At 46.7% G+C, this 21,611-nt stretch overlaps 1 protein-coding gene across 1 annotated transcript in view; it reads left to right on the plus strand.

The window, feature by feature from the left end:
- The window catches only part of TXNRD2 (thioredoxin reductase 2), a 422,726-nt gene that overhangs the window by 316,908 nt on the left and 84,207 nt on the right, over positions 1–21,611 (plus strand). The window contains exon 12 of the mRNA XM_078667932.1: positions 2,279–2,415. Coding sequence (XP_078524058.1) covers positions 2,279–2,415 — 137 coding nt within the window. The remainder of the gene's footprint in view (positions 1–2,278; positions 2,416–21,611) is intronic.

Genomic DNA, 21,611 nt, shown 5'->3' on the forward strand with positions numbered 1-21,611 from the left:
CTTACAGATCGTAAACAATGTCCTCCTGAACACAGATGAAGATGACACCTGCATCCTGATATTAGTGAACCTCTCAGCTGCCGTCAACGCAGTCAACCATTCCACCCTCATATACATCCAGGATACTCAAGTAGGATCCCTGGCAATAACCTTCACAGGTTCTCCTCCTACTTGTCCAACCAACACCAGTTTGTTCACATGGGCACCTCTAGGTCCCGAAGGATTCCTATCACCTGTGAAGTCCCATAGGATTCCATATTGTCCCTTGTCATCTATAACCTGTACATGGAGGCGCTCGGTACTCTACTCACAGGTAACAGCATCAAGGTTCACCAGTATGCTGTTGATGAACAAATTTGTTTGACAGTCTCCTCTGCTTCCGACATCCAGTGCCTCAAACACTGCCTGCATATCATCCAGATCTGGAAGTCAAGCGCTGACCTGAAGCTGACACAAACCAAGGCACAATTCCTATTATTTGGGAAGATTAACAAATAAGAAATGGTACAACTTATATGAACCTTGATGGTTTTGAACCCCAACTTTCACTGAATGCCAAGCCACATGGATTCACCCCGGACATTAACCTTGTCCTCAAGGAACACTGTACCAAAAAAACAAAGACGGCCTGGTATGAACTCTGTCTTCTAAAGAAAGTGAAACTGTTTCTTCCAGCAAGCAACTTCAGAACGGCTGTTTAAATCCTTGTGCACTTGCATCTGGATGGTGGTAATCATCCAGATGGTCTACTCCATGGCCTCCCAGACTTCACACTGGGACCCCTAAAACGCATCTTGTACCCCAGAGCATGTCTCAACCAGGGCGTGAAGAACTATAATCTCCCCCATCCTGATGGAATTCCATTTGCTCCCCTTACCAGCCTGCACCTTCTTCAAAACAAATTAAAGATAATGGGGTGACCCGGTGTCCCTCAGAACCTGGGTAAGTATAAAAATAGGCAAAAATGGTTCTGTCGGGTAGGACAAATGATTTGAACACAGTAATTACTACATAAAAGTTATTTAAAAAAACATATATTTCAAAAAACACACCAAGCAAAATCACTTAGATAGGCAGGAAATGGTATGCTTTACTTTTCAAAGTATATTGGATTGGCTGTTGTGTGACATAATATACAAACAACGAAAAATACAAAACGTACTAGTGTATAATAAGTGACTTTTCGTGATAAGGGACGATTGTGCCATACAACAGTTACATGGATGGCATATAAATACACATGGGGGGAAAAAACATTTTGTAGTTAGGTCCAGAGTACCAACATAATCCTCCGACAGGGATTGCGATTTCCTGTTCAATTCAGAGGGATTGTATGGACTTAATAATGACTCTAACGTCGACGTTTCAACCCTGGGTATGGGAGCGTATTCATGGGCATCCGGGCAGGTCTTCTTCAGGACAAGGGGTGGGTATGATAGCCGCCGGTTGTGAATCCTAATTAATCGGAATCCAACTGCAACCTGTAGATGTCAGCTGACACCTATGACTCACGCTGATCGGTCGTGGTCTACATGGACAATGATGAACCGCCACTGTAAGTCGTGGTCTTAATTTTTGCAAACTTCACCAGCCGTTTAAAGTTGAAAACAGAGACGGCTGCCGGAGCGATCCAGTTCTTTGGAGAAAAAGGAGAGACGTCCGCGTCCGTCCCCCCTGTCACGATGGACGAGGACGTCTCTCCTGTGTTCAAATCATTTGTCCAACCTTCTTCAAAACCAGCATCATCATTTATAAAACATTCACAACCAGCACACCTGTTTATCTTGTAGACATGCTCACCGTTTGCGATGGAGCACAGCACACCCGCAGCCAGATTGTCATCGGACTGCAGAAAAAGGTTCTATGTATACATCCAGGATCCGGGACAACATTCAGGTCTTCCCAATGCTGCTCCAATTTAGGAACAAGTTGAAGACTTAGAGACCTCCGCATCACATTGCTTTAATAGACCACAAACCAGCAACTTATCCTATCAATTGTTGACGTTATGCTCGTCTTTGACCACATACAGCGCTCCACTCTCTTTTGGCTAGGTTTGCACTATGAATGCTACATACATGCATACTCACACGCATACAGAAAATACCCTGCTGGGGCAGACTTGACCCATCCGTTGAGGGGAGTGGGCCCGATCATCAGCTCCCATTTTATTTCCACTTCTTCTGTGGTAAAAGAACTATGTACTATGTGTTGGGCTAAGGAGAAAACTTTTGCAGGTTTAACCTGTTTGTTTCTTTTTATTTTCTCTCTCTCAAAGGTCGGGCTCCAGAAACCAAAATTTTGAATTTGGAGAAGGTTGGTGTTCGGATGGATCCCAGCTCAGGGAAGATAATCGTAGATGCTTACGAAGCTACCTCCGTCCCTCATATTTTCGCCGTTGGAGACATAACCGAGGTGCAGTGGTCTTATCACATCATTCGTTAGTTTGCTCTAGTGCATTTAACTCATTTGATGTACTGGTGCTGCAGTACTCTGCACTCACTGACTAGGCACTCCCTTTTATTACCTGACGTCCCTAGAGTACTGGGGTAAAGCAGTCAAGGTTCATTCTAGGACATGGGTACTCACAAACATTTTTCCAGGGTCCACAAATTTGGTCTGTGATGTGACCGAGGGCCACACTGATAACAGCAAGGTGGCAGTCAGGGTTTGGGAGGGGTTTGTGTTAAGGTGGGTGTAAGGGAAGGTAGGCGTATACATCTAGTGTCTGAATTGCAATGTGAAACCAAAAACTTGGGATTAAGCCCGGCTTCTCCGCTTAACCAAATTGTGTGATCCTAAGCAATTTTTTTTATTTCACTCTCCCTCCTTTTACTTCATTATCACACATGAGGACCTCGAAATACATGACTCCAGGAAGTGTGCTGTACAAAGTCTTCTCCAGTGTTTGATTTAATAAACTATATGTTGTTCATGTGCAGTAGAAACCCCAGGGCCCAGTAAGTGCACATGACAACTGATTTGCCTGTTTGTGCACTATTTGGTCAATTCATGTTGTAAAACTAGGACTTAAAAAGAAAAACTTCTCAATACACAGATAATCTCATGCACTAAGATGAAACGGTTCTGCATTTAATGGATTATTTACAGACTTTATTGTAGTTTTACTGCAAGATGTCTTTATAAATGAAGATGTTCCTAAAGGTAAGTGATTTAGGGCACTCTAGTTACTTACTTTATGTAATTTCAATTAACCTTTAAATAAATGCTTGCCGGTTTATTTCACATATAATTTGTTAATGCTAAGACACGTAAACATTATCCCAGTGCTAATCTTGACCAGAGGGCCACTTGTAAAGGTCAGGACGGCCGCATGCGGCCCCCGGGCCGTACTTTGAGTATCACTCTTCAAGGAGATAGTGTCGGGCTAGGCATTACACCTGAAGATAGCACCCTATAACCTGAATATCCTGGTTATTCTTTCTCTTTAGTCTACATGCCACATAGAGAGATACATGGTTAAAGCACCTAACGTTATGGAATGTCATGTTAGGTTAGGTCATGTCATGCAGATTTGTAGAGGGCACTGTCACCCAGGAGGGCATGGTGGCCCCAAACAGGTCTAAGTCTAGGCACACCTAGGGCCTAGTACGACTACACCAAAAACTATCTTATGTCATATTATGTTGTCATTGCATGGCATGTTATGCAGATTTGTAGTGCGCACCATCACCCGGCAGGGTATCTTGGCGCTGAGCAGGTGTGAGTCTAGCCAAAACCAGGGCCTTGTGGGACTTTCCGAACCAGAGTTAGACACCCAGCAGGTTTATAGATCCTAGGGGCAATAATAGTTTAACATTGAGCCCTTTTGGCAATGTTACCCCATGGAGCATGTTTACCTAAACTCTGGAGAATTTGGAGGGACTCTGTGTACTTTGAAGCCTGTTTCAGGATTGATCTAGAACCAAAATGAACGGCCCTCTAGTTTCATTTGCAGTGATTTTGTTTCGTGATGTGCTCAGGAACGCATCATGTGCCCTTCTACGAAACCTAAAGTTGTTCAGCGAAGCCCAAAGACCCTCTACCCAAAAGAACCGAAGAGCCCACTCTTCCCGGTGTATATTACATTTTCTTTAGAAATGTCTCCTGTGTTCCTGACCCAAGTGCCTGGTCACCTTTGCCTCTTGGAGTTGGCACAGTCACTCGAGTCCTACGTGCAGTAGTCACTGCGGTGTCAGGTGGAAGTGGCAAGCTAGGATGAAAGTTCACCCTAGGTGCCCCTACAGTGCCAAAGGGCCAGCATCTCAGCAGCTACCAATCCTTGATAAGATGTTCCTGTGGCTTGGACACCTACTGGTCTGGGGCTCCCAAAGCATGCACTGGGAGCTCTAGTTGCCAGTTGCCTCCCGGCCATCACAGGGGTTGGTAAACAGGTTTCCAGACCATGATATCCCCAGAACTGCTTTGCCTCTGGCTAAGAAGACAATCCCAGTGGCTCCCTAATTTGGAAGATGCCGCTCAGACCCAAGTCAGGCGCCAAACCTAGGATTTCTCTTGACCTCCACGAATGTCTTAAGAATGACGTACAGGTATCCGTATGGGTGCAGAGTATGGCGCAGGTTCACACAGTGTCGCCTCTCCTGGACCCAGATGCACTTCTTGTCTTGGGCACTTGGCTGTGGTGACCTTGGGTCTTGGGGCGGTCATGGGTCATTGCGATGTACCACAGGTCGTTCCAATCAGCTGGACTACGGTACTCATCTGGTTAGCAGGGCACTTGCACCCGGAAAAAGCGCTCCAGCTCTTTGTGCAGACATGTGTCAGTTCTCCCAGCTTCAAGCAAGCTGTCTCTTTGCTTCTTCCCAGACTTGGTCCCAGTCCATGAAGAAAGGGACAGTCCTTCAACAGTTCCAGTGTTGAATCTTGTCGGTGACTCCCCTGGCCTGGTCAGAGGACCTGCCCCGATCTCTAGTCTGCGAGGTCAAATGATTGACCATAGTTTCCCTGGTTGGCAAGACCGGTCCACTCTTGTGATCTCCACCATTTGAATTTCGTGAGGCCCCTTCCATCTTGGTGGCCATGATCCAGTCATAGTCAAGCCCTGGTCATACAGCCCGTTGACACAGGTAGTATGTTGAATGGCTACAGCCAGGAGCTCATCTCCCCAAAAATGCAGATCCCAAAGAGGAAAGGTGAGACCGTAACTCTAACAGGGCAAGAAAGGCTATATATTAGGGTATCATGTCCTAAACTGCCCCTTAAAGTTATTAGTTTATCCATCATGTCAGTAACTGTGCCATAATTTTATTTTAACATTGGTAGCATGTTATTATCTGCATTAATTATGCGGGCACATATCAAAACCTGGACCGCCATTCCTATATTAATTGTAGCACAATTGTATTTTTAATTATCATGCCATACAGTGCACCATCCCATCATGAACTATACTGTTATTTTATGAACTATACCCAGTGGTCGAAGACGGGGGAAAAAAGTAGGGGAACTGAGGGTGGAGAATCAGAGGGCGGGAAGAACCCAAGGATTGGGTCAGTGAGCGGAGTCACAGGTGTGGCCAGAAAGAGCAAAACATCCCAATTTTTAGTATTTGTTTACATTTCACTGACCAGTTACAGCTTTTTACATTATTTAATTCAACCAATGGATACTCATGATTATTTATGATTTACTATGAGTTATTGACATTCAAATACATTCACAAAGTGGGATATGTTTCCAATCACAGAATGTTCCAAATACACTTAAAAGTGGAAGCACAAGCCAGAAAGTGGAAGCTCAAGCCATTTGTCTCCGAGCCATGCAGTTCCTTTCATCAGAACTTCTCCTCCCTTTTTCCACAAGAGCAGTTCAAACATAAATGGCAAGATATCCTAGTTTGCAACAGTTTTCCCCATAATTATGGCTCTGCCTTATTTACCACATAATACATCATATGATGCATATTCTGGAGATTTTAAATAAAAAAAATTGTAGCTCGAACAGATCAAATATTATTTTTAAAAAATGTGAATTTTGTTGCTGCAAAGTGGACGGCCATTTGCAAAGGTTGACTGGTCATCTTTCTCACCACTGCATTTGCAAAATACACTGGTACTAATCAGGTAAAATCTTTGCAAAAACTGATAGCATGTGTAAAAATGTCAAAATAATAAAGTATAAGAAAATGTACCGCATTACGCTGCAGCCTTTGTTTTGCAGCATAAATCTAGTCAACACAGCAACATAATGTTGTCCTCCATTGCTGCATAATTACAGTGGTCCCAAAGCAAGCAGCACATGTTAAAAGTGCTTGTGCATAAAGCAGAGAGTACGTGAAGTTTGCGAACTTAGTTTGGTGTGCATATAACTCCTGCATTGCAGATCCCTGGTGAGTGTCACTACTATGCTGAAACAAGGCTAATGTAGGTAACAATGGGTGGGGCGTACTGGCCTCAAGGGTCCTGTGTCCTCAATGACCGATTCACTGTCACTTTAGGGAGTGCTGCTCCACAGGCCTGCCTGCAAGACTGGAGGTGAACTTCAGTATGGATTGTGGTGGAAAAGCCTTCAAGGTTAACCCACACTTGCTACCTCTAGGGTCCACCTGCTGGTGCTATACCAGGGCTTCTAAGGTCTTGCGGGGCCTTCTAAAGTCTAGCAGGGGAATGTGCTCCGTCAGGAGAGTGGTCTGGGGACTGGTCATGAAGGCTGCACCTGGTTCCCCACTTCCAAATTCGGCAGCTCTGGTCATAGTGCTGCATCCTCTCCCCCACCGATCACCATACTGCCCCACTGAGAGAAACTCGCACTGCCTTCAACTACGACTCAGTTGTGCTCCTCTATAAACACCTGGATTTGACTCAGTTCAAATTACGCACTAGACAAGAGTAATATGCTGCTTGGAAAAAAAAGTAATAGCATCTGGGAAAAAGCAAACACTCGTAGGAAATGCATAAGTAAAGCATGTGAAATGTAAGCAGGAACAATATGGTCCCGTTCCTTGTTTTGCAGCATCATATTTACTCGTAGCAGCGCGTAATTAACTATAACAGCTGGCAGGTTCCCAGTGATAACAATTATAGTAACTAAGCTTAGCTAGTTCTCTCTACAGACTAGCCAGGTGAATTATTACAGCATGTTATGCCTTTTATACAAAAGGCTATTTTCTGATGGATACTTAGAACCATAGGTTCCTCAACTTGTGAATACTCTAATGTGCCAGATTCCATCTGAGGATGTTATCTGCGTAATTCCTTCGTTGTGCCAGTAGGTGGCATCATGCAGCTGTGTGTCTGCTCCACCCTTCCCCGGAAGTGAAATCAGGGCCACAATATAGCCACCACACCGGCACGTCAATATCAGTTCCTTTGTTTCTGTATCATGGGACATGAATCCGGAGCTCGAATAATGTCCTCTGCCAGCCATGGCCTTTGGTGTGAGCACTCAAGATGCCTCCTGGGGTGTTACTCGTGTGTGTTGTGGGACATGGTGAGGGAGGTCCTGCCTGCTGTCCTAGGCGACTTCCGCACCAGCCTCCAGCAAATAATGCAGGACTGTGAAGGTGTGGCAGGGTACTGCATTAGATCGGGCCTGGACACTGTTAACTGTCTGGGTAGGGCAGTTGGTGCCAGCACGGTGCTTCGGCATCGCACATGAATATAATCAACGGGTAGAGGCATCGCACATGAATATGATCAAGGGGTTGAGGCATCGCACATGATTATGATCAACAGGTAGAGACATCGCACATGAATATGATCAACGGGTAGAGGCATCGCACATGAATATAATCAACTGGCAGAGGCATCGCACATGAATATGATCAAGGGGTTGAGGCATCGCACATGATTATGATCAACAGGTAGAGGCATCGCACATGAATATGATCAACGGGTAGAGGCATCGCACATGAATATGATCAACGGGTAGAGGCATCGCACATGAATATGATCAACTGGTAAAGGCATCGCACATGAATATGATCAACGGGTAGAGGCATCGCACATGAATATGATCAACGGGTAGAGGCATCGCACATGATTATGATCAACGGGTAGAGGCATCGCACATGAATATGATCAACGGGTAAAGGCATCGCACATGAATATGATCAACGGGTAGAGGCATCGCACATGAATATGATCAACGGATAGAGGCATCGCACATGAATATGATCAACAGGTAGAGGCATCAGTCGCACATGAATATGATCAACGGGCAGAGGCATCGCACATGAATAAGATGAGCGGGTAGAGGTATCGCCCATGAATATGATCAACGGGTAGAGGTATCGCCCATGAATATGATCAACGGGTAGAGGCATCGCACATGAATATGATCAACAGGTAGAGGCATCCCACATGACTATGATCAACGGATAGAGGCATCGCCCATGAATATGTTCAACGGGTAAAGGCATCAGTCGCACATGAATACGATCAACGGGCAGAGGCATCGCACATAAATATGATCAACGGGCAGAGGCATCGCAAATGAATATGATCAACGGGTAGAGGCATCGCACATGAATATGATCGAGTAGAGGCATCACACATGAATATGATCAACGGGCAGAGGCATCTCACATGAATATTATCAACGGGTAGAGGCATCGCACATGGATATGATCAACGGGTAGAGGCATCGCACATGAATATGATCAACTGGCAGAGGCATTGCACAGGAATATGATCAATGGGTCGAGGCATCGCTCATGAGGCATCGCACATGAACATGATCAACGGGCAGAGACATCGCACGTGAACATGATCGAGTAGAGGCATCGCTCCTGAGGCATCGCACATAAATATGATCAACGGGTAGAGGCATCGCACATGAATATGATCAACAGGTAGAGGCATCGCACATGATCAACGGGTCGAGGCATCGCTCATGAGGCATCGCACATGAACTTGATCAACGGGTAGAGGCATCGCTCATGAGGCATCGCACATGAATATGATCAACGGGTAGAGGCATCGCACATGAACATGATCAACGGGTAGATGCATCGCTCATGAGACATTCGCACATGAACATGATCAACGGGTAGAGGCATCGCACATGAACATGATTGAGTAGCGGCATCGCACATGAATATGATCAAGGGGTAGAGGCATCGCACATGAATATGATCAAGGGGTAGAGGCATCGCACATGAACATGAACAACGGGTAGAGGCACCGCTCATGAGGGATCGCACATGAATATGATCAACGAGTAGATGCATCGCACATGAATATGAAGGAGTAGTGGCATCGCACATGAATATGATCAAGGGGTAGAGGCATCGCACATGAATATGATCAAGGGGTAGAGGCATCGCACATGAATATGATCAACGGGTAAAGGCATCAGTCGCACATGAATATGATCAATGGGCAGAGGCATCGCACATAAATATGATCAACGGGCAGAGGCGTCGCACATGAATATGATTAACGGGTAGAGGCATCGCTCATGAGGCATCGCACATGAATATGATCAACGGGCAGAGGCATCGCACATGAATATGATCAACGGGTAGAGGCATCGCACATTAATTTGATCAACAGATAGAGGCATCGCACATGAATAGGATCAACGGGTAGAGGCATCGCACATGAATATGATAGAGTAGAGGCATCCAACATGAATATGATGAACGAGTAGACGCATCGCACATGAATATGATTAACGGGCAGAGGCATCGCACATGAATATGATCGAGCAGAGGCATCGCACATGAACATGATCAACGAGTAGAGGCATCGCACATGAATATGATCAATGGGTAGATGCATCGCACATGAATATGATCCATGGGCAGAGGCATCGAACATGAATATGATCAACGAGTAGAGGCATCGCACATGAATATGATCAATGGGTAGAGGCAAAGCTTACGAGGCATCGCACATGAATATGATCAATGGGCTGAGGCATCAGACATGAACATGATCAACGAGTAGAGGCATCGCTCCTGAGGCATTGCACATGAATATGATCAACGGGTAGAGGCATTGCATATGAATATGATCGAGCAGAGGCATCGCACATGAACATGATCAACGAGTAGAGGCATCGCACATGAATATGATCAATGGGTAGAGGCATCGCACATGAATATGATCAACGGGCAGAGGCATCGCACATGAATATGATCAACGAGTAGAGGCATCGCACATGAATATGATCAATGGGTAGAGGCAAAGCTCACGAGGCATCGCACATGAATATGATCAATGGGCTGAGGCATCAGACATGAACATGATCAACGAGTAGAGGCATCGCTCCTGAGGCATTGCACATGAATATGATCAACGGGTAGAGGCATTGCATATGAATATGATCAACGGGTAGAGGCATCGCTCATGAGGCATCGCACATGAACTTGACTAACGGGTAGAGGCATCGCTCACGAGGCATCGCACATGAATATGATCAACGGGTAGAAGCATCGCACATGAACATGATCAACGGGTAGAGGCATCGCTCATGAGGCATTCGCACATGAACATGATCAACGGGTAGAGGCATCGCACATGAATATGATCGAGTAGCGGCATCGCTCATGAATATGATCAAGGGGTAGAGGCATCGCACATGAATATGATCAACGGGTATAGGCATCGCACATGAACATGATCAACGGGTAGAGGCATCGCTCATGAGGCATCGCACATGAATATGATCAACGGGTAGATGCATCGCACATGAATATGATCGAGTAGCGGCATCGCACATGAATATGATCAAGGGGTAGAGGCATCGCACATGAATATGATCAAGGGGCAGAGGCATCGCACATGAATATGATCAACGAGTAGAGGCATCACACATGAATATGATCAAGGGGTAGAGGCATCGCACATGAATATGATCAAGGGGCAGAGGCATCGCACATGAATATGATCAACGAGTAGAGGCATCGCACATGAATATGCTCAAGGGGTAGAGACATCGCACATGAATATGATCAACGGGTAGAGGCATCGCACATGAATATGATCACGGGTAAAGGCATCAGTCGCACATGAATATGGTCAACGGGCAGAGGCATCGCACATGAATATGATCAAGGGGTAGAGGCATCGCACATGAATATGATCAACGAGTAGAGGCATCGCACATGAATATGATCAAGGGGCAGAGGCATCGCACATGAATATGATCAACGGTAAAGGCATCAGTCACACATGAATATTATCAACGGGCAGAGGCATCGCACATGAATATGATCAAGGGGTAGAGGCATCGCACATGAATATGATCAAGGGGTAGAGGCATTGCACATGAATATGATTAAGGGGTAGAGGCATCGCACATGAATATGATCAAGGGGCTTCCCTAGTTATGCCCAATTGTCCCTCGTCGACATGCGGCCCAATGGCACCCATCTCTTTGGAGACAACTAGAGCGCGTCACACAAAGCAAAGAAGCAGATCTCTCTCTGCCCTAGACAGCCTGTACCAGTTTTGCAGTATTTTTGCCTCTTTCAAGGTAGATGTTGATACGGATGCAAGCGTTCAGGGGCAACAAGCTTCTCAATCCCATTCTTAGTTTATTTATGGTTTTTTTTCTTTTGCAATCATCGATAGTCGCACAAATGCTTTTCTAATCGTAAGCATTTACACATTTTGTGATGTTTATTCATTGCTTAGCACAAGTACTTTTGCACTCTGCTACCATTTTCTTTTCCCTTTTTCTCCACAAAGTAAATATTTTTTCACTCTGAGGGACCCCTTCCCCGTCCAACGATGGGCTCCGTTCCCAGCGTGTGTGTATATTTACTCCTTTCATGCCTGTCTGGCTGTCCACTCGTATCCCAGGATACACAAGGGTGTTTAGAAGCCGATGGTAGGCGCTTATCTCCCTGTGTTTCCACCTGGTTCCATTACCGCCGCAGAGTGTGGAGCCTTTAAAGTGCGCCCTGGGGTGGGAACTAGGACTCGGGCACCAAAAGTGGGGTCCCTGAAGGGATACGAGTGGACAGCCAGACAGGTATGAAAGGAGTAAATATACACACACGCTGGGAACGGAGCCCATCGTTGGACGGGAAAGGGGTCCCTCAGAGTGAAAAAATATTTACTTTGTGGAGAAAAGGGGGAAAAGAAAATGGTAGCCGAGTGCAAAAGTCAATCAATCAATCAATCAATCATAACATTTGTATAGCGCGCTACTCACCCGGAAGGGTCTCAAGGCGCTTGGGGGAAGGGGGGTGCTACTGCTCGAACAGCCAGGTCTTGAGTTGTCTTCTGAAGGCGAGGTGGTCCTGGGTCAGCCGAAGGTGGATGGGGAGGGAGTTCCATGTCTTGGCCGCCAGGTAGGAGAAGGATCTGCCTCCGGCGGTGGCTCTTCGGATGCGTGGTACGACGACGAGGGCGAGGCTAGCGGACCGTAGCTGGCGGGTGGGCGTGTGGAAGGTCAGGCGGTTGTTGAGGTACTTGGGGCCCAGGTCGTGGAGAGACTTGTGTGCGTGGGTGAGGAGCCTGAACGTGATCCTCTTGTTGACGGGGAGCCAGTGTAGGTTCCTCAGGTGGCCGGAGATGTGGCTGCGTCGAGGGATGTCCAGGATGAGTCGGGCGGAGGCGTTCTGGATGCGTTGTAGTCTTTTCTGTAGCTTGGCTGTGGTTCCGGCGTAGAGGGTTTTTCCGTAGTCCAGCCGGCTGGTGACGAGGGCCTGGGTGACCGTCTCCCTGGTTTCGATCGGGATCCATCGGAAGATCTTGCGGAGCATGCGGAGGGTGTGAAAGCATGAAGAGGAGACGGCGTTGACTTGTCTGGTCATCGAGAGGGAGGATTCCAGGATGAAGCCCAGGTTGCGTGCGTGGTCTGTCGGCTTGGGGGCGGTGCCCAGGGCTGGGGGCCACCAGGAGTCGTCCCAGGCGGAGGGTGATGGTCCAAGGATGAGGACTTCCGTCTTGTCTGAGTTCAGTTTCAAGCGGCTGTTCTTCATCCACTCGGCGACGTTTTTCATCCCTTCGTGGAGGCTGGTTCTGGCGGTGTCGGGGTCTCTGGTGAGGGAGAGGATCAGCTGGGTGTCGTCGGCGTAGGAGATGATGTTGAGGTTGTGTTGGCGTGCGATGGCTGCGAGAGGTCTCAAGTAGACGTTGAAGAGGGTGGGGCTGAGTGATGATCCTTGCGGGACGCCGCAGATGACTTCGGTGGCCTCGGAACGAAACGGGGGGAGGCGGACTCTCTGTGTTCTTCCAGCGAGGAACGAGATGATCCACTTCAATGCCTTCTCTTGGATGCCGGTGTTGCTGAGGCGTTGGACTAGGGTGCGGTGGCAGACCGTGTCAAACGCGGCGGAGAGATCCAGGAGGATGAGTGCCGCTGTTTCCCCGTTGTCTAGAAGGGCTCGGATGTCGTCGGTGGCTGCGATGAGGGCGGTTTCGGTGCTGTGGTTTGCTCTGAAGCCGGTCTGCGAGGGGTCGAGGGATCCATTCGTCTCGAGGAAGGCGGCAAGCTGTCTGTTGGCGATCTTCTCGATGACTTTGGCCGGAAAAGGGAGGAGCGAGATGGGGCGGAAGTTTTTGAGGTCGGTGGGGTCCGCTGTTGGTTTCTTCAGTAGGGCGCTGAGCTCGGCATGCTTCCAGCTCTCCGGGAAGGTGGCGGTGTCGAAGGAGGTGTTGATGACGTCTCGGAGTTGGGGTGCGATGGTGGAGTTGGGGGGAGGGTGGCTTGTTGCAAGCCACCCCCCCCAGCCTGCCCAAAAAAGCAGCCCACAGCTGGAACTCGGATATACCGGTCCCGCCGCTATTGCCTGTGTGCGCGTCTTAGCAATCCAAACCTGCCGCAGCCCTCGTCATTGTGTATGGTGCTGCCCTGGGTGGGCACCAGGGTACAGATCTTTATCAAACCTAGGCCCTAGAGTATGGTGTCCCTGGGGCCAGAATAGGCTTGTGGAGGGGGCCGCAGCAGCTCTCCTCCCCTTTTGAAAGAAAGAAAACCAAAGCCCAGAGGGATGGGGTCCGCAGGGCCTTTTCAAATCACGGAGAGTAGGGCTGGTCTCTCCTTAAAAATATTTTTTTTTTAAAAAGGCACCAATTCACCTACAAGCTCTGCCGTTTGCCCCGTCCCTTCCACGTTAGTAGTAAGCTACTGTGCTGGCCGCAGGCCGGACCCTGTTGCTAACCCCCTGCTGTGCATGGCCAAAACATGCCTTTTGCAAATACTAACACCCATTACCTGGACACACAAGCAGTACAAAATATCGTAGGTAAGTAATTTAGCAGTTACCCATCCTATGTAAAGTATAAAATAAACTTGCACACTCATTTGCGAATGTCATCAGTGATGTCATTTGATATGTCATCAGTGATGTCATTTGAGATGTCATCAGTGATGTCATTTGAGATGTTATCTGTGATGTCATAAATTGTCATAGAGCACGTCATGACTGATGTAATATGTGAGAATATAAGCAGTGCATGGCGGGGCGCAAGTTATAGTTAGCTCTGTGTTTTTTTTTTAGTTCGAAGCGTTTATGTTGTCACTGACATATTGAACTAACTATAACGTTACTTTAACCTTTTTTTTCCAGTAAATATATATGGGGATGTCTGTATGAGTAACACAACAAAATGTCAGGGGGTCAACATGTATAGTGATGCCAATTGACAGTATTAGCCAGAAACCAAAGACAGAAAGTTATACTCTAAAACTCCCAAGTGTACTTAAATTAAGGGTCAGCCAACCAAAAGACGACTCATAGTGTTTGGATCGGATGCCCATCAGTCACCACACGAAACCGCCCTTCATCATTTGGGTTTCCTCAAAGGACCATCTCACAGTGAGAGCCCGAAGGTTAAGGGACCATAGCTGGATTAGATCCCTCCCTAGAGATGTAAGGGTCTCACTCAAATGTGATGTTGGTAGTGTAGATGGTATAAACACGTGTGACTAGTGTTGCAGTGTATAGAAAGTGATGGAACAAAAAATGGAAAAAAGTGAGTGACTTTAAAATAGGATAAACGGGCACTGCAAATAGTATATTCTAGTGCTGCCCGTTTGTCTACTCTAAAAAGTAGGCAAGGTAGTCGAATAGATGTTGGACTACCCAGCTGCATATTTGGTCAACATGTTTCTGCAAGTGAACGACAGTAATTGTCTCTTGCGGTCATCAGGACCTTACAACTGGATACTACTGCAATGTGAATTAAGATAAAGAAAAAATCATAAAGTGACACCCAGAAAGCATAGGAACAATAACAGAGTTCACCTGAAAATCCCAGGTGTCCGTTACGTTCACTGCCTTATGAATCGGAATGCTGTTCTGTAGAGATAAGAGAAACTAATGTCAGTGCAATGGCTAGAACTTAACAACAGCAAGACTGTGACATTAATCATTGGCCATAGCGATGAGCAAGAATGGCCGTGTGTCTTCCTTATGGGTACAATGTTAACTTGTACTGGCAGTCCAACAGTGACTATCTAGAGGTTCGAACAATTTTGTTCATATTACCAAAAAGGCTCCTTACCCGATTCGTAAGGTGTGCCGACCTCACCCCACCTGGCCGCGGCTCAGGAAATAAGGGGAAGCATCGCTCTACAAAATAAAGGCAAAAGTACACGGGTGTGAACAAAAAGCCTCTTTATACACATAACTCAGCGCAACGCACCACTCTAAAACACAGTTTCCACTCAATCCACTCTCAAGATGTAAATTGAAAAGAAAAAAAAGAAAAAAATGCAACTCCTTTAGCTTCAACTTGGAGAAGGGCATGTACTCATCTTCAAACCCCTCTCGCATTATCTCTATCATTCACTCGATCTCACCAAGAAACGCCTTGGCATGACACCTACCTGTCCGTCGATACTTCAGGCTGGCGTCTGAACCATCTGGGGAGGTATCGCGGACAAGGTGGGGGGAGTTATTTAAGCGCGCCTCCCATTGGCTCCTAGATTGAAAGCAGGAGCATGATTGGGGGACGTGTAACCAATCCTATTAGCACTTCTTAGGTTAGGGTTGGTCGTCATGGTAATCACTCATGTGGCCGGTTCGTAGTTTTATGAATTCACACATTGTTATTACCCACATCGTTAAGGTTGAAAAAAACCTTCTGTTTAGGGATTTCCTCAATTGCGCGTTATGATTTCTCGAGTGCCGATGAGCTGCACTCTGTTTGTTCTACCCAATACTCACGCCCCTCATTGGATCGCTCTCGACCAATGAGAAAGGTGCTCAAGGCTTCAGAGCGAAACTATGCCAACTGTAGCGTTGCCCGATCCATAACAATGTAGCACTCGGTAGCATGGCTAGCCCTAGAAGCAGTCTCAGTTTAGGGGCCATAGGCATCTGAAAATGTGCAAAGACTGACAGTTGAATCAAAAACTAGCCCAAACTATATCATCATTCAGACCCCTGATGTTTGTTCCTAGTTTGTAGACCCACTGCTGTTCTTTGCGGAACAGAAATCGTGAGACATCTGACACATGAGCAGGAATATAGGGTTGCTCTAACACAGTCCAATGGAATGATGTGGCTGGGTGGTTTGCCTCCAGAAAAAGGTTGGTAAGCCTGGTGGCTTGTCTCTTGCATCTTATTGTGCTTCTATGCTCACCTATTCTTACCTTGACTTTACGTGTAGTCATACCCACGTATTTGAGCCCGCATGGGCATGTGATCAAGTAAATCAGATAAATGCTGTTGCAGTTGGTCAGTTTGGATAGGATCCAAGGTCTATTGGTTCCTATTTCAATTTGCATTGTCTTTGATGTTTGTGGACACGCTTGACATGAACCACATGGGTGGTGTCCCATCGCAGGTGGCATATCCATAATGTTCCCAGGGCCCTGGGTATCATTTCTCGTGGCCTGGTGTGTACCATTTGATCTCGGAGGTTAGGACCTCTCTTAAAAGAGAACAGCGGTTTCTGTATCGTGTGATGGCCCGAGTTGAGAATGGGCCAATGTTTTCTCACCATGCTTTCTATTTTGTTCGATAAAGTACCAAACGTGTTGACAAACGTTATTCTGTCCAAAGATGGTTTTGGGACAGGTTGGTCCAGGAGGGCTTGGCGGTTGTTATTTCTTGCTCGCTTGAGGGACTGGTGTACCAACTTAGGAGGATATTTGCGTGATATCAGCTGTTGTTTCAAAGATGCTGAATGTGTTTTAAAAGTCTCTGCACTTGAGCAGTTCCTCTGGATCCTTAAAAATTGTCCGTACGGTAAGTTCGTACGCAAAGCTCTAGGATGATGGCTATCGAAGCACAAAAGAAATTTCTAGCCTCTGGTTTTCTGTACAATTCCGAATGCAGGCCTTCTGCAGTGGCCGTAATGAGGAGGTCTAAGAAGGCCAATTTGTGTCTACCTATTTCCAAGGTAAACCGGAGGAAATTGTTCCTGCTGTTTAGCCATACCAGGAATTCTTGGCATCCTTCAGCTGTTCCTCGCCATATGACTAGAACATCGTCGATGTATCTTTTCCATATCTTGATACATCCGATGTAAGGGTTGGTATCCACCAGCACATGCTCTTCTTCAAATGAGTGTACATAAAGGTAAGCCAGGCTGGGGGCATAAATGCTCCCCATACTGGTACCGGACACCTGTAAATACAAGGTGTCCTCAAATCTGAAGTAGTTTCTCTTCAAGGCCAAAGTGGCACAGGCCATGATAAAATGCACTGGGGTGATACTATCAAGATTCCTCGTGTGCAACAGTGATTGAATCACTTCGAGAGTTTCATCCTGCGGAATAGACGTGTACAGGGATTCCACGTCAAAAGATATCAGTAGATCCGTGTTGATATCAAAATCTATGTCTGACAGTAATCGGAGCACATCCGTGGTGTCCTTGAGGTATGTAGGCATCTCCGAAACAATAGGTCTCAGGAAATGGTCTGCAAAAGCTGACAGAGGCTCAAGGACCGACCCAATCCCAGAGATAATGGGACGGCCTGGAGGTGGTCTCTGCTTTTTATGGACCTTGGGCAAGGTGTAGAAATACGGGACCACCGGATGTTCCGTGTGGAGAAACTATGCTTCATGTCGCGTGATCCAGCCCTCCGCTAGAGCTTCCTCGGTCATGGTTAGAATGATAGTTTTCAATTCATTAGTTGGATCAACATCTAATTTGCGATAGGATTTTTCATCGCTCAATTGTCGGAGGCATTCAGCTCTATAGGTATCGGTGTCCATAAGGACTATGGCACCCCCTTTGTCCGCTGGTTTTATGGTTAAGCTTTCATTAGCTGACAGATCTTTAAGTGCTAACTGTTCAATTCTCTGAAGATTACAGTACATGTTCTGTTGCTCTGTGAATAACTCTTCAACACTCTTCTCCACCGCTTGCTCAAAGGCCAAAACCTGGGGTGGCATGGTATGTGTTGGTGGGTTGAAGGTGGATTTCTTTTTGAGACCCTTATTTGTGAGCTGCTGGTCTATTTCATCAATATTTTGTTTGTCCGCAAAGAAAAAATGCAGTCTTACTTTCCGTAGGAATTTGGCTAATTCCAAACGTGTCTCAAAGCGATCATTCTTGTGAGTCGGTACAAACCCCAGACCCCTGTCTAATGCATTTCTCTCAGGGACTGTAAGGTTGTGTTTGCTTAAGTTAATTACGAGACTGTCTCCCCGCTCCCGGAGGGTAGTTCCTTCGTCTTGGTACTCCTCAGATTCCTCGTGGAGGATGTCGGTGGGCTGTAGTGTACTTGTGCTTGTGGCTGTTGCTGTCCTCTTTTCCTTCCTCTTGGACGGCCACGGCTAGACGATAAAAAAGGCTGCCCATTGTAGTTTACTGGGTAATGTGGGGGGAAGGGACCCATGTGAGGTTGAAAAGGGCCCATCGGTGGAGGCATCGCTTGTGGATGGGGTGGCATCGGAGGTCCCCCAAATTGCCACGGCCCAGGCGGCCACCATTGTTGTGATTGGTTGTACTGGTTATTCCCCCAGTTACTCCCGCGGTTTCTCTTTCCTCTTCCCCTTCCACGGGAACCGTAATTAGAAGGACCTGTGTCGCTGCCCGATGTGTTGCCAGTGGAATTGCCATCTGAGCTAGATGTTCCGTAATTTGATCCTGTTTTGCGCCCTTTGGCCGAATAGTCTGGAGGGACATATGAGTCAGAAGTATAAGGATAGACTTTCTCAAATTTAAATTTGTCTAAATCCTTTCTAAATTTCTCCATCTTAACCGACAAAGTAAACTCATTGTACTCTCTGTTGTTCTTGTTTGCCTCATCCAGATTCTTCTGGAACGCTTTGGTGGATAGTGTAGCCTTAATCTGGGTGTTTGGATCTCTATTAATAATGTATCAGCTATTCTGGTGGAGGTTTGTATAATGAGAATGAGCCAGTCCCTCGTGAATCGCCATGCAATGAGGGCCCAACTCCTGAGAAATTCCTTATCTGTGAGGAACAGTCGTGGAGTGTTAGTCACGATTAGTCCTGTAGGGGAACAGTTGTTCCGCAGATATTGTACCATCACCTTGCCGTGTAATGTGATACGTGTGTGGGATTTCTTGAGCCCAAGAATTTTGGCCCAGTAGTCTTCATTCACACTTATCACTGATGGTATTGTATCCAATAAGTCAGGGAGTAACACTTAGACTTAGACAAATTTAAATTTGAGAAAGTCTATCCTTATACTTCTGACTCATATGTCCCTCCAGACTATTCGGCCAAAGGGCGCAAAACAGGATCAAATTACGGAACATCTAGCTCAGATGGCAATTCCACTGGCAACAAATAGGGCAGCGACACAGGTCCTTCTAATTACGGTTCCCGTGGAAGGGGAAGAGGAAAGAGAAAACGCTGGAGTAACTGGGGGAATAACCAGTACAACCAATCACAACAATGGTGGCCGCCTGGGCCGTGGCAATTTGGGGGACCTCCGATGCCACCCCATCCACAAGCGATGCCTCCACCGATGGGCCCTTTTCAACCTCACATGGGTCCCTTCCCCCCACATTACCCAGTAAACTACAATGGGCAGCCTTTTTTACCGTCTGGCCGTGGCCGGCCAAGAGGAAGGAAAAGAGGACAGCAACAGCCACAAGCACAAGTACACTACAGCCCACCAACATCCTCCACGAGGAATCTGAGGAGTACCAAGACGAAGGAACTACCCTCCGGGAGCGGGGAGACAGTCTCGTAATTAACTTAAGCAAACACAACCTTACAGTCCCTGAGAGAAATGCATTAGATAGGGGTCTGGGGTTTGTACCGACTCACAAGAATGATCGCTTTGAGACACGTTTGGAATTAGCCAAATTCCTATGGAAAGTAAGACTGCATTTTTTCTTTGCGGACAAACAAAATACTGATGAAATAGACCAGCAGCTCACAAATACGGGTCTCAAAAAGAAATCCACCTTCAACCCACCAACACATACCATGCCACCCCAGGTTTTGGCCTTTGAGCAAGCGGTGGAGAAGAGTGTTGAAGAGTTATTCACAGAGCAACAGAACACGTTCTGTAATCTTCCGAGAATTGAACAGTTAGCACTTAAAGATCTGTCAGCTAATGAAAGCTTATCCATAAAACCAGCGGACAAAGGGGGTGCCATAGTCCTTATGGACACCGATACCTATAGAGCTGAATGCCTCCGACAATTGAGCGATGAAAAATCCTATCGCAAATTAGATGTTGATCCAACTAATGAATTGAAAACTATAATTCTAACCATGACCGAGGAAGCTCTAGCGGAGGGCTGGATCACGCGACATGAAGCATCGTTTCTCCACACGGAACATCCGGTGGTCCCGTATTTCTACACCTTGCCCAAGGTCCATAAAAAGCAGAGACCACCTGCAGGCCGTCCCATTATCTCTGGGATTGGGTCGGTCCTTGAGCCTCTGTCAGCTTTTGCAGACCAGTTCCTGAGACCTATTGTTTCGGAGATGCGTACATACCTCAAGGACACCACGGATGTGCTCCGATTACTGCCAGACATAGATTTTGATATCAACACGGATCTACTGATATCTTTTGACGTGGAATCCCTGTACACGTCTATTCCGCAGGATGAAACTCTCGAAGTGATTCAATCACTGTTGCACACGAGGAATCTTGATAGTATCACCCCAGTGCATTTTATCATGGCTTGTGCCACTTTGGCCATGAAGAGAAACTACTTCAGATTTGAGGACACCTTGTATTTACAGGTGTCCGGTACCAGTATGGGGGAGCATTTATGCCCCCAGCCTGGCTTACCTTTATGTACACTCATTTGAAGAAGAGCATGTGCTGGTGGATACCAACCCTTACATCGGATGTATCAAGATATGGAAAAGATACATCGACGATGTTCTAGTCATATGGCGAGGAACAGCTGAAAGATGCCAAGAATTCCTGGTATGGCTAAACAGCAGGAACAATTTCCTCCGGTTTACCTTGGAAATAGGTAGACACAAATTGGCCTTCTTAGACCTCCTCATTACGGCCACTGCAGAAGGCCTGCATTCGGAATTGTACAGAAAACCAGAGGCTAGAAATTCTCTTTTGTGCTTCGATAGCCATCATCCTAGAGCTTTGCGTACGAACTTACCGTACGGACAATTTTTAAGGATCCAGAGGAACTGCTCAAGTGCAGAGACTTTTAAAACACATTCAGCATCTTTGAAACAACAGCTGATATCACGCAAATATCCTCCTAAGTTGGTACACCAGTCCCTCAAGCGAGCAAGAAATAACAACCGCCAAGCACTCCTGGACCAACCTGTC

Source organism: Lissotriton helveticus, chromosome 11, assembly GCF_964261635.1.
Source record: "Lissotriton helveticus chromosome 11, aLisHel1.1, whole genome shotgun sequence".
Classification (NCBI taxonomy): Eukaryota; Metazoa; Chordata; class Amphibia; order Caudata; family Salamandridae; genus Lissotriton; species Lissotriton helveticus.